Here is a 20,431-nt window from a genome sequence, read left to right as displayed (position 1 = left end):
TTTTTTTTTTTCTCTTCAAATTTCCTTAACATGTCTTGGCTTAGTTGTTCTGCTATCCCTTTGACAGCATCCCTGATGTAATTAATAAACCACTGCTGATCATAATAGATGTAATTTATTTAAGTTACAGATTTATTAATTGTCACCTTCAAAAATATTGACTTAAATCCAGCAGCTATTTGATCTCAGGCTTTAAATGTATTTGATAACTCCAGTAGTGTTTATATAAACATGGGGGTTAAAGAACCCATGTGAGGCATTTCTTTTTTTATGATTTTTTTTTCTTTTTCTTTTTTTATCGTGTTGATGGAATGCTAGGGTGAAAAGGAGTGGCCAGTTGGACTAGAACACAGTGCTGCTCTAATTACTTGGCAGAGTACCCAGCAATAGTTCCCTGTAATACCATCACACATTTGCTTGGGGATGAACAAGGGCAGATTGATTGGTAAGCTCTTGAAAAGACTTGGTTTCACAGCCCCTGTTAGGTCTTAAAGGAATGCCAACTTTTCCCCCTGCATGAAAGGCACAAGGTGAAGTTAACATTGGGGGCTGGAGGCCGGATGGTCCTCGGGGGCTGACCCGCAGGGCTCTTAACAGTGCGAAAGTCTTGCATGACTTATTGCCCCAGACTGTGGAGTTCAGGAAGAGAGCTACCATAAAGCTGTGCCTGATCTGTGAGAGGAACACCCGAGTGGAAAGGGGAAATCTGGGCCTGTGGCCTGCCTGTTGCACAAGTGTAACAGTCACTCGTTTAGCATGCAAACAAAATATCTAATCCATTCCAGCCAACAATTTGCATTCTGATACCCTGCCTGTTTCAGTTGCTATAGTTTGTTTTAAATCTTTAACCTCTACAACAACTACTTTGGTTTTATCATTGGGTAGATAATGAGAGAAGGTTTGGTTAACAGAGAGGTTAAAAGATGGAGAAGACGGTGCAGGAGGTGAGGAGGCAATGAAGCACATTTTAAAGGATTCTGTGGGGTCTCTCCCTGAGACTTTTGTGCCTATACTATAGAAATGGCTTAATGAAGGGGAAGAACTTTGGGAAGCAGAGATGGTAATCTGTCTGACAATGGGGAGGGGTAACTCCTTTAGTAAAATGAATATATGGTTTTAAGAAACTGCAAGTACCAGTTGAGGTGGTCCATACTTTGTCTTCAGTACTTTATAGAGCACTGGACCAGCTTTGGCAGAGAAGCTCTGTTCTAGGAGGACAAGATTTCCAGTTTATACTGGAGTCTTTGTCAAACTCTTCTGAAACTAACTTGCTCCAGTTAACAGATTTTTTTTTTTGTCTGAGTAAAGTTAGGAAGGATAAAGATACTTTTCTGAAGTGGAGAGTTGCCTCTGACTTGGCAAGTCTCCACAGGGTATATAACAAGGCAATCATCAAATATAATAGTTTGAAGTGAAATTGATTTGGTTACATTAATAACTAGGTAGTCAGCAATAGAGTGAGGAAAGAAGGAGTAATAGAATAGATGAAAGAGAGTTAAATTTTTCTTAGCTTGAGTTTGGTAGGGTTTTCCCCTGGGACTATGGCCCATAACTCTGGAAGGTGGGGGCGCCTTCTTGACTTGGGTGTGATGGGTCCTTCCTTTTTCTGCTGTCTGGACTACAGTTTCAGTAGTTGGGAACACTAGGTAAGGTACTTCCCAGGCCGATTTGAGCTTTTCCTTCTCTCCAACTTTGACAAGGACGTCATCCCCAGGCTGTGTGCTGGAAACTCCAGGGGTGGTATCTGTGCTAAAAGACCTTTAGTTCTGAGGGAAGGGAAAGTGGAAGATAAACCAAGTATATAATTTTTGAGAAACTGATTTTTTTGTTTCAAATGCAGAGAGATTAGTAGTAGAATGTCTTTTGGAGGAGCAGTTCGGACTCTTAACAGGGTAATAGGCCTCCCTACTTGTCCTGATGAAGGTGGGTGCCAAGGAGTACGATATTTCCATGTTATTTTCAGTACCTGGTCTAATTTCCCAATAACATATGCAGTAAAATTAGTCCTATTATCCGAATCAATAAATACCTCACACAATCAATTGGAGGCATCTTTGGAGGCAGCTTTGGAATGGCCTTAAGCCTGGATTCCTTCCCCCATGGGGTAATTTTTTTATAGTTTGTTTATTTTCTTACATAGTAAGCAACTGTCTTTAACCCGTTTGGCCAGGGTATAAATCCTTATGTACCCATAAACTCTGAGGACTGCATTGCAATTGGCTTGAGGCCCCCAGTAGGTCCTTTGATGCTGCTGGGACCAAATTCCTTTTAATGCCTGATCATTAAGATTTGTATAAACTCTTTTTAACTGTATATAATTTTTGTTAAAGAGCAGGTTAGTGCTTTAAAAAGGAAAAAAAAAAAAACTATTGTGCTTTTATTTTAAGGTCCAGTTCACAGAAAAACTGGATGATCTCCCTTTAACTTTAGCCAATATGTTTACATATAGAATTTCCTTTATAATTAACATTTTAAAACTTGCTTAAACCTTCAAAATAATTTTTTTTAACTTATTTTTAATGTAGGTAGAAATCCACAGTCTTATGCCACCTTACAATCCTTTAACCAAAAGTATATTTTACTTTTCTTGCACATAAACTGTTTCTTCAATAGATTTATGTTCTGGAGGCCTAATTACTTTTAAATTATACAACATTTCTTGCATAAATTCCCTTTTGTATCATTTTTCACAACTTTAACAGACAATCTTTGACATGCCTCAGCTTTATGACTTCTTGTAATCGTCCCTTTCTTTAAACAGCCAGTTAATTTATTTTAGGACAAGAATTTATCATTTAAGATTTTTTTTAACATAAATTCTCCCTTTTTTTGTCTAAGATGATAACCATTATTTTTCAAAGCAAACTTTCTTCGTGTCTGTGGACTAGACTACCTAAGGCCACAAGATTAGAAGTTAGGATAATTATTAGACAGTTCTACGTCTATAAGAATTTCCCTATTAATTACTGAATATCCATTGTATCTTTTTCCCTTAATCACCCAGAAGGAACCATCTAAACCTGCTGGGTTAAGGGAATTATTAGTGGATAATGTGAAATTCTTTTTCTTTTTTTCTAACAGAATAGCCTTATACTTTAATATTTTTGAGTTAGTCAGCTACCTTTTTGCCTTTTCTTTTTTCTTCTTTTTTTTTTTTTTTTTTTTTTTTTTTTTTTTTTTTTTTTTTTTTTTTTTTTTTTTTTTGACTTAACGATAGTTCTGACCTGGTGAGGTATGCTCACAAAGAGATTTCCTTGAAAAGTTTTGTTTTGTTTTTACTTTTTTCCATTAGCAAAGCAGTTGCTGCCACAGATTGAATGCATTTGGGCCATCCGTGGGCCACTGGGTTAAGGATTTTCAACAGGAAGGCTACAGGCTGTCAGTGGCCTCCGTGCCTTTGGGCAAGTATTTTCAAGGCTATGCCCTGTTTACGCTGACAAAAAGATGTAATGGCCACTTAAGGAGGGCAAAGCTAGGACAGAGGCGTAACTAATAGATGTTTTAACCTTTCCACCTGTTGAATTTCTGGTACTGCCAAATGAGGGAGTTTGGCCTGTCTTGCATTAGCTTTTTGTATAAGGGCTTTGTTTTTAGGGCATAAGAGTCTATCCATAGATGACAGTATCCGACTAATCCTAAAATTTTCTAAGTTCTTGTTTAGTCTCCAGCAGAGACAAGAGTATGATGCCTTTAATCCGTTTAAGTTCAATTTTCCATTTACCTTTGCTAATTAAATGACTTGTTCTAATATTTGACTAAATAAATTTGGAGACTCTGCAAACCCTTAGGGCAAGACTGTCTATTGGTATTGCTATTTTCCACTAGAGTGAGGGTTTTCTCACTCAAAGGCAAATAGGTCCTGCCTGTCCTCTGGCAACAGACAAGCCCAGAAGGCATCTTTTAAATCTATTACTGTAAAACACTGGTGAATAACAGGGTTTAAGAAACCCATCACAGAGAAAACCTTCAATTATCAAGTTTAGGTTTTCAATTAACTCTGGCTTTTAAAGGAATAGGGCACATTGCTTTCTCTTTACTACTTCTATCTCTCCCTTTTTTTCCTCTCATTGACTCTTTGTCTCTCTCTCTCTGATTTCCTGTTTTCTCTGTCAGTCTTTCTCCTGTAGGATTTTTTTTTCTCTCTTAGAAGCTTTTTTACAGGTTTATCTTTCTAGTTCTCTCTTTTTTGTAATTTCTTGTTAATATTTGGCCAATTGTTAGTGACAAAATGAAGTTTTAACATTCCCTGCCCAAAAGGATCCTTGAGACCTAGACCTACTTATTTTCCTGCGTATTTTCTCAGTGAGCTGCATTGTTATTGTCCCACCAAGGGGTCTTGGGTGGGAAATTTTTGATATGCTCTAGGAATGTTTTGGCTAGGGAGGGGTGTTCACGTTCCTAGGCTCCCATAGCAGCTCTAAGGATCATACCTCTTTTTTCCCCTAAGAAGATAGGAAAGGGAAGTTGTGAATATTTTTTTTACATTGCTCTAGCTCATGTTGAAGTCCTTTTAGAGAAGGGTACTCAGGCTGGTAGTGACTGGGCTCTTGGGACAGTTTCCAAGAGGCAGAGGTATAAGGAGGGAGACGATAAGGATAGGAGAAGAGTCTGGGACAGCAGCTGCTTTTTCTTGTTCTTGGTCCCTTCATTATTCTTCTAATATTTTAACATTAGGCCTAGGGGGTTATTAGGGGGAATAATATTGTTGCTAGCTTTATCCTTTTTATCCTTTACCCTACTCGTATTTCCCATTTTGGGGGTGAGGCTCAATTTCCCTTACCAAAAATGTCTCGCCTTTTTTTTTTTTAACTCCCCCAGACACCTTGACCAAAGAATAATTCACTGCCCCCTCACAGCTTCTTTTACTTTGGTATATCCTGACCAAGGAATCACCACTCCCCCACAGCTACTCTTACCTTGGTCTGTCCCAACCACCAAGGAAATACTTTGCCGGCTCCCGGGCATTTCCTTCCTTGGTCTGTGCTCAGGTTTGCATGGTCATCGCGGTACGTGAGGATCCTTTACCCCAGGTTGCCAGCCAGTTTCTTTTCTGCATTGCTGAGGGTACGGGCTTGTTCCTCTCCTCAAGTGGGTCCTGACTTCTCACTCATGAGGCCACTGTAACGAGGCAGCAGAGGCATGCCTCCTCACAAGAGAGATCCAGAGACTGCCCCTGGAGGGGAATGGGTCCCCGTATGGGCCACCAATTGTTATATGTAAATTTTTTCGGTGCTGCAAAAGAAGCAGCACTTGAATATAAATTTCCTCAGCAAGGCAATTTACTTCTATAGAAGGGTGCGGCTCAAAGATGGAACAATGGGGCATGCACACATGGACAAGAGTGGGGAAGGGGTTCTTATTCCTGATGCAGGTAGCCCCATTCCTCTATTGGCTAGAGACAGACCACACAGTCTAAGCTAATTCTAATTAGCTATTTTAAAGAGAGCAGGGGTACAAGGTGGAGTGACAGGGTGGGTAGTTTGGCTGGAAAGACGGTTATGGGACAGGTCAGAGCTGGTGACCAGAGGTGACTCAGGTCAAAGCAGGTGACCACAGCAGGTGACTGTAGCAGGTGACTGTAATGAGTCAGGACAGAGCAGGGGACTGGGGGAACAGATATGAACTACTAATTAGAACTGGTAGAAAATGTTGTTTACTGAAACTGCAAGGAAGTTAAACTTTAAAATGGAGAATTAAAGAGTAAGAGAGCTGAACACTGACATACTGATTCTTTGAAGAGAAACTTGGAGTTCACTATATCCAACAGGACTATGGTGTATTCTTCAGTATGCCAGTTGGATTTTTCAACTCCAGAATTTCTGCTTGATTCTTTTTAATTATTTCAATCACTTTGTTAAATTGATGTGATAGAATTCTGGTTTCTTTTCTGTGTTATCTTGAATTTCTTTGAATTTCCTCAACTATTTTAAATTCTCTGTATGAAAAGTCACATATCTCTGTTTTCCAAGATTGGTCTCTGGTGCCTTATTTCGTTCATTTGGTGAGGTCATGTTTTCCTGGATGGTGTTGATACTAGTAGATGTTCTTCAGTGTCTGGGCATTGAAGACTTAGGTATTTACTGTAGTCTTCATTGTCTGGGCTTATTTGTACCCATCCTTCTTGGGAAGATTTTCCAGATATTTGAAAGGACGTGGGTGTTATAATCTAAGCTATATCTGCTTTAGGAGGCACCCTAAGTCCAGTAGTGCTGTGTCTTGCAAACTCATAGAGGTACTGCCTTGGTGGTCATGGACAAGATCTGGGAGAATTCTCTGGATTACCAGGCAAGGACCCTTGTTCTCTTCCTTTACTTTTTCTCAAACAAAGAGTCTCTCTCTGTGTTCTGAGCCACCTAAAGCTAGGGTGGAGTATTCCAAGCACCCCTGTGGCCATCACTACTATGACTGTGCTGGGTGAGACCTGAACCCAGCATGGCACTGGGTCTCACCAAATGCCTGCTATAATCACTTCCTGGCTACTGCCTGTATTTGCTCTAGTCCCTGGGACTCTACAGCCAGCCAGTAGCAAAGCCAGGCACATCTGTGTCCTTCCTTTCAGGGCAGTGAAGTTCCCCAGACCCTGGGTGGGTCTAGAGCTGCCATCTGGGAGTCAGGGACTAGAGTCAAAACCTTAGACATCTACCTGGCATTCTGTTTCACTGCAGTTTAGCTAGCACTCAAACCACAAGATGCAATCCTTCCCACTTTTCTCTCACCTTTCCAAAGGCAAAGATCCTGACTCCATAGACACCACCACTCCAGGTCACAAAGAGTACTACTAACAGAATACTGCTGATGTCCCTTAAGTGACAAGGTCTCTTAAGTCAGCTTGTGATGGATGCTGCCTATTCTGGGACTCACCCTTTAAGGCAGTGGGCTCCTCTTTGGCCCAGGGAAGGTCCAGAAATGTCATCCAAGAGTGAAATCCTGGAATCAGGGACCCCAAGAGCCTGCTTGGTGCTCTATCCTCTTACGGCTGTGCTGGTACCTAACATGAAAGAGAAAGTCCCCTTTACTTTTGCCTCTGCTTTTCTTAAGCAGAAGGAGTTTTTCCCATAGCCACCACAGCTGATAATTTGCTGAGTCTCACCTGAAGCCAGCAAGTCTCAGAGGCTCACCCAAGGCCCTTGATCCTTGATGTTGTACCTGGGTATCACTGCTGGTTATTCAGGGTCCAGGTGATGAATGCTGCCAGTTCTGGGTCCTTTCCTTCAAGGCAGCAGGTTTCCTTCTGGCTGTGAGTATGTCTAGAAATGACAGCTGGGGACTAGGACCGGGAATGGGGACCTTATGACTCTGACCGGTGTCCTGTTTTGCTGTGGTTGAGCTGATATCCTCCTCAAGCAAAAAGAAGTCTTTTTTGAAGCCTCAAGATGTGCAGCATGTAGTTACGTGAGGGCGGTGCCAGCACGCCTTTGGCTACCCCATATGGTGTCTCAATATGTCATATGCCCACCCAGTCCATTGTCTCTGGGTCTAGTTCAGCTCTGGGACTCACCTAAGGGTTGCAGTCCTTATGTCCTACACTGCCTTTCAAATTTACTTTGAGACAGAGGGCACTGTAACCCTCAGTAGCAAGGCTTGCAGAGGCTCAAATTTGGACCAATGGAATGGGCATTTCCCCTCTGGCTTGGGCTAATTTAAATGATCCCTCTGTAGGTGGGTGTCAGCTGAGTTTAGTCTGGTTTTCCTTTCTGCTCTAACAGGATAGCACTGAATTCAGTGCCTCACAACTGCTGTGTTCTCCCTCCCTCAGTGCCCAGAGATATTCTCTGCCACACTCTGCCACTTCTGAGGTGTAGGGGAGGGGTGGCGACCATGATTCAGGACTCTTATTTTTTTAAAAAAATCTCTTCTGTCTCTCTTTCAGAGATGTGAAGTTAAAACCAGATACTATTATTCTCACCTGATTTTTGGTTCTTATGAAGGTGGTTTTTTTGTTTTTTGTTTTTTGTTTTTTTCTGTGTAGATAGTTGTTAACTTGTGTTGGGGGATGATCAGTGGAGCCTTCTATTCTGCTATTTGGTTCTGCCTCCCTAATTCAAATATGTGGTTAACTTTATGAGGCTTCTGTGAACATTTGAAAAGAATGTGTACTGTTTATAGCAGAAGTCCTCATCCCTGGGTCATGGACCAGTACAGATCAGTGGCCCCTTAGGATCCAGGCCACACAGCAGGAGGTGAGCGGCAGGCTAGCAAGTGAAGCTTTGTATGTATTTACAACCATTCCCCATAACTCACATTACCACCTGAGCTCCCCCTCTTTTCAGATCGGTGGCAGCATTAGTTTCTCATTGGAGAGTGAACCCTATTGTGAACTGTGCATGCAAGGGATCTAGGTTGTGTGCTTCTTATGAGAATCTTATGCCTGATGATCTGTCACTGTCTCCCACCATCCAAAGATGGGACTGTCTAGATGCAGGAAAACAAGGTAAGGGCTCCCACTGATTCTACATTATGGTGAGTTGTATAATTATTTAATTATGTATTACAATGTAATAATAATAAAGTGCACAATAAATGTAATGCACTTGAATTATCCCAAAACCATCCCCCTCCCCAGTCCATGGAAAAATTGTCTTCCACAAAACCAGTCCCTGGTGCCAAAAAGGATTGGGACCACTGCTTGATAGCATATGAAGTTGTACACCTGAGTATGAAATAAAATTTATAAATCATATTATTCAGATTATGCCTTTTTTGACTACTTGATTTAATTTTTTACTGCTATGTAGTTTGACATGTAAGCATCCTCTTACCCCATAGAACTTTATGGTGATATGAATATTTTATCCTTTTCAATTCTAATTGATCATTTTTACCTTGAATTATCTGTTTGCTGTTAACATTACCATTGCTACTTCATTTTGTTTGTATTTCTTAAACATGCATTTTCTTATCTCTTTATTTTCTATATTGTTAAGACTTTTTGTTTGAGGTGTTTTGTTTTGAACAATAACTTAGTGATGTTTTCTTTCATCCCAATCTGATGATGTTTGTCTCCTTTTAGAGAAATTTAACACATTCACATTTGTTGTGGTATTTGTATTTTATTTTGTCCCTATTGCTTTTTGCAGAGTTGGGGTGAGCTGGGGGGAAGTAAGGTTTTCTTTTTTTTTCTTTTCTGTCTTGCTGTATTGATCAATTTTTTTTATTTGTCTCCCTTCCTGCTAGAGATTGAGAAGTTCTACTCCTCAGTTTCCCCTACCCCGTAAAATCATACATGGGTGTAAAATTTCTGAGGCAAAACTTTTAAAATTCACAGTTGCCACATAGGTGCCAGAATTTAGCTATGTGTAGAAAGCTATAGTCTATGATCTTTTTCTCTTAGTTTTCTGTAAATGTTACCTCGCAATATTCTGACATTTAAGGTTGATGATAATCACATTCTCTTTTGAAGATAACTTTTTTTTTGACACAGAAACTCTAAAGGTTTTCTCTTTATTTTTGGAAAAATTTTTTCAATGCCCAACTCTTTGTCTTATATTTTCCCCTTAAGCTTTGGAAAAACTCTTTACAAATGTTCTCATTTACTAATTTTGATGTTTGAAATATTCATGCTACTATGCATTGCTTCAGTGCATAGTAGTCTTTGCATTGAGATTTTATTTGAGTAATCAACTTTTTCATTTCCATAGTTTCTTGTTTTTATATTTCTCCTTTTTTACAAAAGCCTGCTGTTTTATAATCAATAAAGTGTACCTTCCTAACTTTTTAACATCTTTGTTGGAGTATAATTGACATGTAATTAACTGTATATGTTTAAAAGATACAGTTTGATATGTTTTGACATATGTATGAAGCTGCAAACCATTAAACTATCACCACAATCAAGATAATGAACATATGTGTCCCTTACCAAAGTTTTCTTATGCTCCTTTTTAATTATTCCTGCCTCTACTGTCTCCAGGAAATTATGGATCTGCTTTCTGTCACTATAGTTTGTATTTTGTAGAATTTTAAGCAAGTAGAATTATACTGTATACTCTTTTTAAAAACATATTTCTAGGCCAGGTATAATGGCTCACACCTGTAATCCCAGTACTTTGGGAGGCTGAGGTAGGAAGATTGCTTGAGGCCAGGGGTTCCAGACCAGCCTGGGTCACATGGCGAAATCCCATCTCTACAAAAAAATTAGCCAGACATGGTCAACTCTGACTGTGGTTCCATCTACTCAGGAGGCTGAGGCAGGAGGATCTCATGAGCCCAGGAGGTAGATGCTGCAGTGAGCCATATTCACACCAGTGCCCTCCAGCCTGGACACAGAGCAAGACCCTGTCTCAAAAAATAAAGAAAGAATTTTTTCATTAAATAAATAAAAATGGAAACATATAGCCAGGGATGATGGCTCATGCCTGTAGTCCCAGATACTCAGGAGGTGAGGTAGGAGGATCACCTGAGCCTAGGATGTTGAGGTTGCAGTGAGCCAAAATCAAGCCACTTCACTCCAGTCTGGGCAACACAGTAAGACCCTGTTCCAAAAATAAATAAGTTTAATAAAAACATTCCTAAATGAAAATTTCAAGCATACAGAAAAGTAGAGTACAACATAATGAACTGCAGTATGCCTGTCACCTAAATTTATATTTTCTGGTGATTACTTCATTTATTTAATTTTTTAAAAATAAATGGACTTTAAGTTTTTGTAAGTTTTTGAAATTAATAAACTTCATAAACTGATATGGTTTGGATTTGTGTCCTCACCCAAATCCATGTCAAATTGTAATCCCCAGTATTGGAGGAGGGGGCCTGGTAGGAGGTGACTGGGTCATGGGGGCAGTTTTCCCCCTAGTTGTTCTCATGATAGTAAAGTGAGTGAGTTCTCACAAGATATGGCTGTTTAAAGTGTGTAGCACCTTCCACTTTGCTCTTCTACTCCAGCCATGTAAGACGTGACTCCTTCCTCTTCACCTTCTACTATGATTGTAAGTTTCTGAGGCCTCGTCAGCCATGCTTCCTATACAGCCTGTGGAACCATGAGCCAATTAAACCTTTTTTTTTTTTTTTTTAAATAAATTACCCAGTCTCAAATAGTTCTATTCAAGAACAGGCTAATACATAAACCTAAACAGCAGTTGTAGGTTTACAGAAAAATCGAGCCAATATTATAGAGAATTCCCATAGATGCTCTTTGCCCTGCATAATCCCCATTATTAACATTTGCAATAGTGTGGTATATTTGTTACGAGTAATGAACAAATATTGATATGTTATTATTGACTGAAGTCCATACTTGACATTAGGGTTCATCCTTTGTGTTGTACAGTTCTATGGGTTTTAACTGTGTACTTTTTGTTTGTTTGGCTTCTTTCACTTACTATAATCAAGATTCATTCATGTTTTTATGTGTGTCATATGTTCCTTTTTAGTCCACCTTTTGTTTATTTACATGTTATAGACATTTCCATCTTGGAATGAATTCAGATAAAGTTGCTATGAACATTCATGTGTAAGCCTTTTTGCACGCAATGCCTATGGGAAAATACCTACATGTGGAATGACTGGGTTATATGGTAAGAGTACGTTTAACTTTCTGAGAAATTGGAAAACTGTTTTTCCAAAATAATGTTACTATTTTTTTAAGGTAAAGAGACGGAGTCTTGCTCTGTCGCCAGGCTGGAATGCAGTGGCACAATCTCGGCTCACTGCAGCCTCCGCCTCCTGGGTTCAAGCGATCCCTTGCCTCAACCTTCCAAGTAGCTGGGACTACAGGCACTCACCATCACACCTGGCTAATTTTTCATATTTTAGTGGAGATGGGCTTTCACTGTGTTGGCCAGGATGGTCTTGATCTCCTGACCTCGTGAGCAATCCACCTCAGCCTCCCAAAGTGCTGATATTACAGGGTTTGAGCCACCGCACCCAGCCTGGTAAAGTATTTATTATTCACATGAGATGAATACAAACTATCAGAAACCTTTGCTATACAAGTTTAGCAGCCACGGTTAAGAATATATTTCCACTCACACAATCTTAATTTCTTGGTTACAACATTCATTCAATAATATGTTGGCAATTAATCGCATTCCAAAAAGTGTCTGTGGTACAAAGGGAATTTTTATTTAAGGCTCCCCTCCGTTTTCATGTGTGGGATATTTTTGGAAGTATTTTTTTTTTCCATTCACTGAAAGAGAATTAAGAAAATTCCAACATGCCTTGGTGTCAGCAAGTGCACTTTTTAGTCCAGGCACGAGCAAATGATTGATGAGGCTGTCAAGCCTAGAGTAGCAGACAGAGAAAACTGGCAGAAGTTCAATGTTATTGAAAAAAATCTCAAATACTTATTTTATCTTCTCTGTTAATTTTAATCATGTTTTCAACATGCAGTCAAGAATGAAGCTTTGACAGTAAGACATAAATTTACACAGGCAAGCATTGTTGATTTTCTGCAGTCACCACGCTGAGATAACACAAGAGAGCTGGATATTTTGTTTTTTGTGCCTTTCTTTACTAAAGAGCAATAAAAAAATATGTGAAAGATTTATCCATACCTCAAATTTGTTTATAAATCTTTTGAAATTATTATATTTACTTTTGCTTGGTTTATGGCAAATAATAAATCAACTTAGTTCTTCAATTAGATTTTTTGTTTGTTTGTTTTGGTTTTAGGTTTTTGTTTTTTTCTTGAGACAGAATCTTGCTCTGTCACGCAAGCTAGAGTACAGTGGTGCCATCTCAGCCCACTGCAAACTCCTCCCAGGTTCAAGCAATTCTTGTGCCTCAGCTTCCCGAGTAGCTGGGATTGCAGTTGTGTGCCACCACACCTGGCTAATTTTTGTATTTTTAGTAGAGACGGGGTTTCACCATGGCCAGGCTTGTCTTGAACTCCTGACCTCAAATGATCTGCCCACCTTGGCCTCCCAAAGTGCTGGAATTACAGGCATGAGCCACCACAATTGGCCTCAATTAGATTGTTAAATGCAGATTTTTAAAGATCACAGTGATGACAGAATTGGTACATGTTTCATCATAATATACCTGCTTATAAGAACAGACGTTAACACTAAAATGTATTTACATTTAACATGGATCATTTGCCATGTGGACAAACACTTCTGACTCATTCAAAGTCAGGAACTTTATATGGTTCCAGAGGGACTCCCTGGCAGATTTTGTTGATTACTCTTTAAACATTAGAAACATGTATAGACATTTATCTTATAAAGCTTACCCACAGCAAAACACACAAAAATGAGGTAAATACTATGGGCAAGATTATAGTTATTGGAAAACTAAATGTCAAAATATACTTTTGGTAAGCTTTTCCTTCTAAGCATGCTTTAAAGATGAAAATAGTAAATGCTGGAGGGCCACAAACTTAACATGTGTGTCTTCTCATCCATGGAAGCACAAGGCATTGTGCTGCACTATAAAATCTGCAACCCTTCCCAAGAGGCAATTCAAACACCAACATAGTCATCTTTGTTGCAGTAGAGAATATTTTTCCATCACTGATGTATCTTTATACCTTTATCAAAAATTAATTGACCAGGCTGGGCATGGTGGCACATACCTGTAATCCCAGCACTTTTGGAAGCCAAGGATCACTTGAGGCCAGGAGTTCAAGACCAGCCAGGAGTTTGAGGCCTCCCTAGAGATAAGGAGACCCTGTCTCTTTTAAGAAAAAAAAAAAATTAGGTGTGGTGACACACACCTATGTCTCCAGCTACTCAAGAGACTGGGGTAGACAAATACTTTCTAGCTAGGTAAATAAAGTCAATATTCTGTGCCAGGTGAGAACTCAGCATGGAATTATGATTGCATTTTTATATCAGCTAAGGTTATTTGGTTCAAGGCAACAGAAATTAAAAGGGGATTTATTGGGAAAATGCTAGGGTAGCTCATAGAAATGGAGGGTGAGCTGCAAGATCTAGGGTAGCTCTGAGAACCTTTAGGCATTGGATATAAGTACTCACTGTCTTCATGATTCTATTAGCCTTTCTCCTTTCTGTCTCTGGGATTTTATTTTCCTATGGTTTTTCATGTAGTGGAGCCCATGGCCTTCAAGATGAAGAGGAACTTTCTCCACCAACTCCACTAAGAAAAATTTTGGAAAGGAGTCTGATTGGCTACTTTCATTAGTAAATTTATCACCATTATTAGGGAAATTGAAAACTCTAATTGGTGAATTCTGAAGTTTAATGTGAGAAAGTTTTCCCAAAGGAAGGGGTTACTGTTGTCAGATGTATGGAAAGTAGTTGTTGGATACACAAACCCAATGGATATTCACCACCCTGTAGTACACACAGCTGAGAGATAGAACTATTTGATGACCTTAAAGCAAGAGATTGCAGTTGGTGGGCTTTCTAAAATTCTCCTTGATGCATACCATGTACCCTGTTGTACCTAAAAATACTATTCTCCTTGAGCTATGTGGCATATTATATATAACATGTAAGAAACGACAGTATTTACATCTTGGTTTTATATTTGTACAATTATTGTTGATACTGTTTTGTTTAAACATTATATGGCAGTCCATAATCTTCATTCACATTTTTCTCTACTTTCTCCTTTAGGGTGCTGGAAATATAAAGAAGAATAGACTGTTCATTCCTGATGGCTGTTAGTCTATACTAACATATTGTTTATGATGGCATCTGAGACTGAAAAGACCCATGCTTTACTGCAGACTTGTAGCACTGAATCTCTTATTTCCAGCCTTGGTCTGGGGGTATTTTGCCTTGTGGCTGACAGACTTCTTCAGTTTTCCACAATTCAGCAAAATGACTGGCTTCGCGCTCTCTCAGATAATGCAGTACATTGTGTGATTGGCATGTGGTCATGGGCAGTAGTCATTGGAATCAAGAAGAAGACTGACTTCGGAGAAATCATTTTAGCTGGATTTTTAGCATCTGCTATTGATGTCGACCACTTTTTTCTAGCTGGATCCCTATCTTTAAAGGTAAAAAGCATAGGTTTAATTTTTCTGGTCTTTAGTTTCCTTAGACTATTTTGCTGATCTTTATAGCATAATTTAGGGCTAGAGAGGATTTGTCTTAAAATAGGAAAGCACATTCATTTAACCTTTTTTTTTTTTTTAATCACTAAGTACTTCCCTAAAGCTACACACAGACATGCTGCTAATCAAATTATTTGCCATCACAAACTGCTATGGGTTCACAAAGAGCAATGACCCACTAAACATACCTAAGGAGTTCAGTGCTGGCTTACAGAAGATGTTTTTAGCCAAGTCTTGAAGAAAGTATTAGCAAACCAGCTTAAATTAACAAGGGTCATTCTCAAGGCTGTCCTATTTCTTTTTGTATCAGTCTACCTTCTTCAGGAGCACACCTAACATTTCTCCCTTATTCTTTATGTTTTACAGTTAGTATGCAACTCCTAAGTACTCCATAAAAGTTGAATAGCTTTAAGATGATTCCCAGTCCTGAGGAATGACTTGAACAGATTAATTCCTCCAGTCCCTTTTGGGGCCAAAGTCATGTATTTCAGTGGACTAGCTAGAACACAGTCCCTTGTGAAGAAATTGAGGAATTTCACTGAGGCATTCAGGAGTTTAGTTATATAGTTCACAAATGAACTAACTTAAAATGTGGGTTCAAATAATATTTTCTAAATGTTGTAAGATTTGCCTACTTTTTATGTGTTTATAATCATAAACATTTCAGAAAAGAAATCTAAACTCATAGAGCAAGCACTTTGTTTCATTCACCCCTGGCCTAGAACAATGCCTGGCTTACCTAGTAGATATTCAGGAAATGTTTGTGGAATGAATGAGAAATTTTCATTTTCCTATTATATGTCAAGTACCAGGCATTTCTCAGAAATGGTTTCACTTACTTAGAAACTTAATAAAGAATCAGTAATTGCAATTAAAGATAAACTTTTTTACTTTAAGTAGAGTTAGCATAGCATTTTGTTTAAGATTGAAATGAGAAGACGAGTTTGAATCCTGGTTGTTTGGTGTTAGCGGAGTACTTTTCTTAAGTTTCTTTCTTTCTTTTTTTTTTTTAAATGGATTTAGGGCTACAAGCACAGTTGTATTACGTGTATATATTGCATAGTGGTGAAGTCTGAGCTTTTAGTGTACCCATCACTCAAATACTGTACATCGCACCAAATAGTATTTTATCTCTCACGCCCTCTCACCCTCCTACCTCTTGGAGTCTCCAATGTCTACTGTTCTACTCTGTATGTCCATGTGTACCCATTGTTTAGCTCCCACTTACAAGTGAGAACATGTGTTTTTTTTCTTTCTGTTACTGCATGATTTCACTAAGGATGGCCTCCAGTTCCATTAATGTTGCTGTAAAATACATGATTTTATTATTTTTTATGGCCAAGTAGTATTCCATGGTGTAACTATATCCCACATATTAATCCAATCATCCACTGATGGACATTTAGATTGATTCCATGACTTTGCTATTGTGTATAGTGCTGTGATAATCATACGAGTGCAGGTGTCTTTTTTATATAATGATTTTTTTTGAGAGAGGGTCTTACTCTGTTGCCCAGGCTGGAATGCAATGGTGTGATCATGGCTTACTGCAGCATCAACCCCTTGGGCTCACGCTATCCTCCCACCTTAGCCTCCTGAGTATCTGGGACCATAATCACACACCACCATGCCAGGCTAAATTTTAAAAAATTATTTGTAGAGGCAGAGTCTCCCTATGTTGCCCAAACTGGTCTCAAACTCTTGGGCTCAAGTGATCCTCCCACCTCAACCTCCCAAAGTGCTGGGAATACAGGCATAAGCCACTGTGCCCAGCAATTATTTCTTTTATATAATAACTTCTTTTGCTTTTGGAAGATATTCAGTAGTGGGATTGCTGGATAAAAAGGTAGTCCTATTTTTAGTTCTTTGAGAAATCTCCATACTGTTTTCCACAGAGGTAATACTAATTTGTATTCCCACCAACGATGTATAAGTGTTCCCTTTTCTTTGCATCTTTGCCAACATCTGATGGTTTTTGACTTTTTAATAATAAGCATTCTGATGGTGTGCGATGGCATCTCATTCTGGTTTTAATTTGCATTTCTATGATTATTAGTGATGTGGAGTATTTTTTCATGTTTGCTGGCTGCTTGTATGTCTTCTTTTGAAAAATATATGTTCATGTACTTTGCCCACTTTTTAATGGGGTTGTTTTTTTCTTGTTGAGTTGTTTGGGGTTTTTGTAGGTTCTGGATATGAGCCCTTTGTCAAATGAGCCCTTATTTTCTTCCATTCTGTAGGTTGTCCGTTTAATCTTTTGATTATTTCTTTTGCTGTGCAGAAGCTCCATAGTTTAATTATGTTCCCTTTTCTTTAAGTTTTAATTTCTTCATCTATAATATGTGCATTATAACATTACTTACCTTGTGGGGCTGTTGTGAGGATTAAGTAGGCATGATAAGTGACATGGCCTGGTAAATATTAACAATAAATGTTAGAGATTGGGATAAGCTATGAAGCATTATAAAATATGTAATTCATAAATGTATTCATCTAGAATTTATTCTTTTATAATTTTAAAAGGTATTCAGGCTGCACAGTGTATTTATCCCTTAATTCATTTAGAAGCACTATTGGGGTTTGTTTGTTTTTTTAATTGTATTTTAGGTTCTGGGGTACATGTGCAGATCATGCAGGATTGCTGCATGGGTACACACATGGCAATGTGGTTTGCTGCCTCCATCCCCCGGTCACCTACATCTGGCATTTCTCCCTATGTTATCCCTCCCCAACCTCTGCACCCCACCCTGTCTCTCCCATGGCCCGCCCAACAGACCCTAGTGTGTGATGCTCCCCTCCCTGTGTCCATGTGTTCTCATTGTTCAACACCCGCCTATGAGTGAGAACATGCAGTGTTTGATTTTCTGTTCTTGTGTCAGTTTGCTGAGAATGATGGTTTCCAGGTTCATCCATGTCCCTACAAAGGACATGAACTCATCGTTTTTTGTGGCTGCGTAGTATTCCATGGTGTATATGTGCCACATTTTCCTTGTCCAGTCCATCGTCAGTGGACATTTGGGTTGGTTCCAGGTCTTTGCTATTGTAAACAGTGCCGCTATGAACATATGTGTGCATGTGTCTTTATAATAGAATGATTTATAATCTTTTGGGTATATACCCAGTAATGGGATTGCTGGGTCAAATGGAATTTCTATTTCCAGGTCCTTGAGGAAGTGCCATAATGGTTGAACTAGTTTACACTCCCACCAACAGTGTAAAAGTGTTCCTATTTCTCCACATCCTCTCCAGCATCTGTTGTCTCCAGATTTTTTAAAGATCACCATTCTAACTGGCATGAGATGGTATCTCAATAGTTTTGATTTGCATTTCTCTAATAATCAGTGATGATGAGCATTTTTTCATATGTTTGTTGGCCTCATATATGTCTTCTTTTGAAAAGTGTCTGTTCATATCCTTTGCCCACTTTTGGATGGGTTTCTTTGCTTTTTTCTTGTAAATCTGTTTTAGTTCTTTGTAGATTCTGGATATTAGCCCTTTATCAGATGGGTAGACTGCAAAAATTTTTTCCCATTCTGTTGGTTGCCAATTCACTCTAGTGATTATTTCTTTTGCTGTACAGAAGCTCTGGAGTTTAATTAGGTCTCATTTGTCTATTTTGGCTTTTGTTGCCAATGCTTTTGGTGTTTTAGTCATGAAGTCCTTCCCTATGCCTAAGTCCTGAATGGCTTTGCCTAGGTTTTCTTCTAGGGTTTTTACGGTGTTAGGCCTTAGGTTTAAGTCTTTAACCCATCTGGAGTTAATATTAGTGTAAGGTGTCAGGAAGGGGTCCAGTTTCTGCTTTCTGCACACTGCTAGCCAGTTTTCCCAACATGATTTATTAAACAGGGACTCCTTTCCCCATTGCTTGTTTTTGTCAGGTTTCTCAAAGATCAGATGGTTATAGATGTGTGGCATTGGCTCCAATGCCTCTGTTCTGTTCCATTTGTCTTTATCTCTGTTTTGGTACCAGTACCATGCTGTTTTGATTACTGTAGCTTTGTAGTATAGTTTGAAATCAGGTCGCGTGATGCCTCCAGCTTTGTTATTTTTGCTTAGGATTGTCTTGACTATGCAGGCTCTCTTTTGGTTCCATATGAAGTTTAAGGTGGTTTTTTCCCACTCTGTGAAGAAGGTCATTGGTAGCTTGATGGGGATAGTGTTGAATCTATAAATTACTTTGGGCAGTATGGCCATTTTCAAAATATTGATTTTTCCTAACCAGGAGCATGGAATTTTTCACCATTTGTTTGTGTCCTCTTATTTTGTTAAGCAGTGGTTTGTGGTTCTCCTTGAAGAGGTCCTTTACATCCTTTGTTAGTTGTATTCCTAGGTATTTTATTCTCTTTGTAGCAATTGTGAATGGGAGTTTGCTCTTGATTTGGCTCTCTGTTAGTCCATTATTGGTGTATAGAAACGCTTGTGATTTCTGCACATTGATTTTGTATCCTGAGACTTTGCTGAAGTTGCTTATCAGTTTCAGGAGATTTTGGGCTGAGATGATAGGGCTGTCTAAATATACAATCATGTAGACTTCAAATAGAGACAATTCGACTTCCTCTTTTCCTAATTGAATACCCTTTATTTTTTTTTTTCTTGCCTAATTGTTCTAGCTAGAACTTCCAATACTATATTCAATAGGAGTGGTGATAGAGGGCATCTTTGTCTAGTGCCAGATTTCAAAGGGAGTGCTTCCAGTTTTTGCCCATTCAGTATGATATTGGCTGTAGATTTGTCATAAATAGCTTTTATTATTTTGAGATATGTTCCTTTGATACCTAGTTTATTGAGAGTTTTTAGCATAAGGGGCTGCTGAATTTTTAAAAGGCCTTCTCTACATCTATTGAGATAATCATGTGGTTTTTTTGTCTTTGGTTCTGTTTATGTGGTGGATTACATTAATAGACTTGTGTATGTTGAACCAGCCTTGCATCCCTGGGATGAAGCCTACTTGGTCATGATGGATAAGCTTTTTGATGTGCTGTTGCAATCAATTTGCCAGTATTTTATTGAAGACTTTTGCATCAATGTTCATCATGGAAATTTGCCTTTAGCTTTCTTTTTTAGTTGTGTCTGTGCCAGGATTTGGTATCAGGATGATGTTGGTCTCATAGAAAGAGTTAGGGAGGATTCCCTCTTTTTGTATTGTTTGGAATATTTTCAGAAGGAATGGTACCAGCTCCTCTTTGCATGTCTGGTAGAATTTGGCTGTCAACCCATCTGGACCTGGACTTTTTTTGGTTGGTAGGCTACTAATTGCTGCCTGACTTCAGACCTTGTTATTGGTCTATTCAGGGTTTCAGCTTCTTCCTGGCTTAGTCTTGGGAGTGTGCAAGTGTCCAGGAATTTATCCAGTTCTTCCAGATTTACTGGTTTATGTGCATAGAGTTGTTTGTAGTAATCTCTGATGGTAGTTTGTATTTACAAGGAATTAGTGATGATCTCCCCTTTATCATTTTTTTTTTTTTTTTT

General features: G+C 38.9%; 1 protein-coding gene across 2 annotated transcripts in view; it reads left to right on the top strand.

The window, feature by feature from the left end:
- The window catches only part of TMEM267 (transmembrane protein 267), a 44,757-nt gene that overhangs the window by 16,642 nt on the left and 7,684 nt on the right, over positions 1-20,431 (top strand). Inside the window, exons 2-3 of one of the 2 annotated variants that reach the window (XM_037740183.1) lie at positions 8,271-8,431; positions 14,520-14,905. In XM_037740183.1, coding sequence (XP_037596111.1) covers positions 14,591-14,905 — 315 coding nt within the window. In that variant the 5' untranslated portion in view covers positions 8,271-8,431; positions 14,520-14,590. The remainder of the gene's footprint in view (positions 1-8,270; positions 8,432-14,519; positions 14,906-20,431) is intronic. The other variant, XM_017533169.2, reaches the window with a different exon arrangement.

This window comes from Cebus imitator, unplaced genomic scaffold (assembly GCF_001604975.1).
Source record: "Cebus imitator isolate Cc_AM_T3 unplaced genomic scaffold, Cebus_imitator-1.0 Scaffold80, whole genome shotgun sequence".
NCBI lineage: Eukaryota > Metazoa > Chordata > Mammalia > Primates > Cebidae > Cebus > Cebus imitator.
Note: the sequence above shows the minus strand (reverse complement) of the source record. Positions and strands in the feature narration are given on the sequence as shown.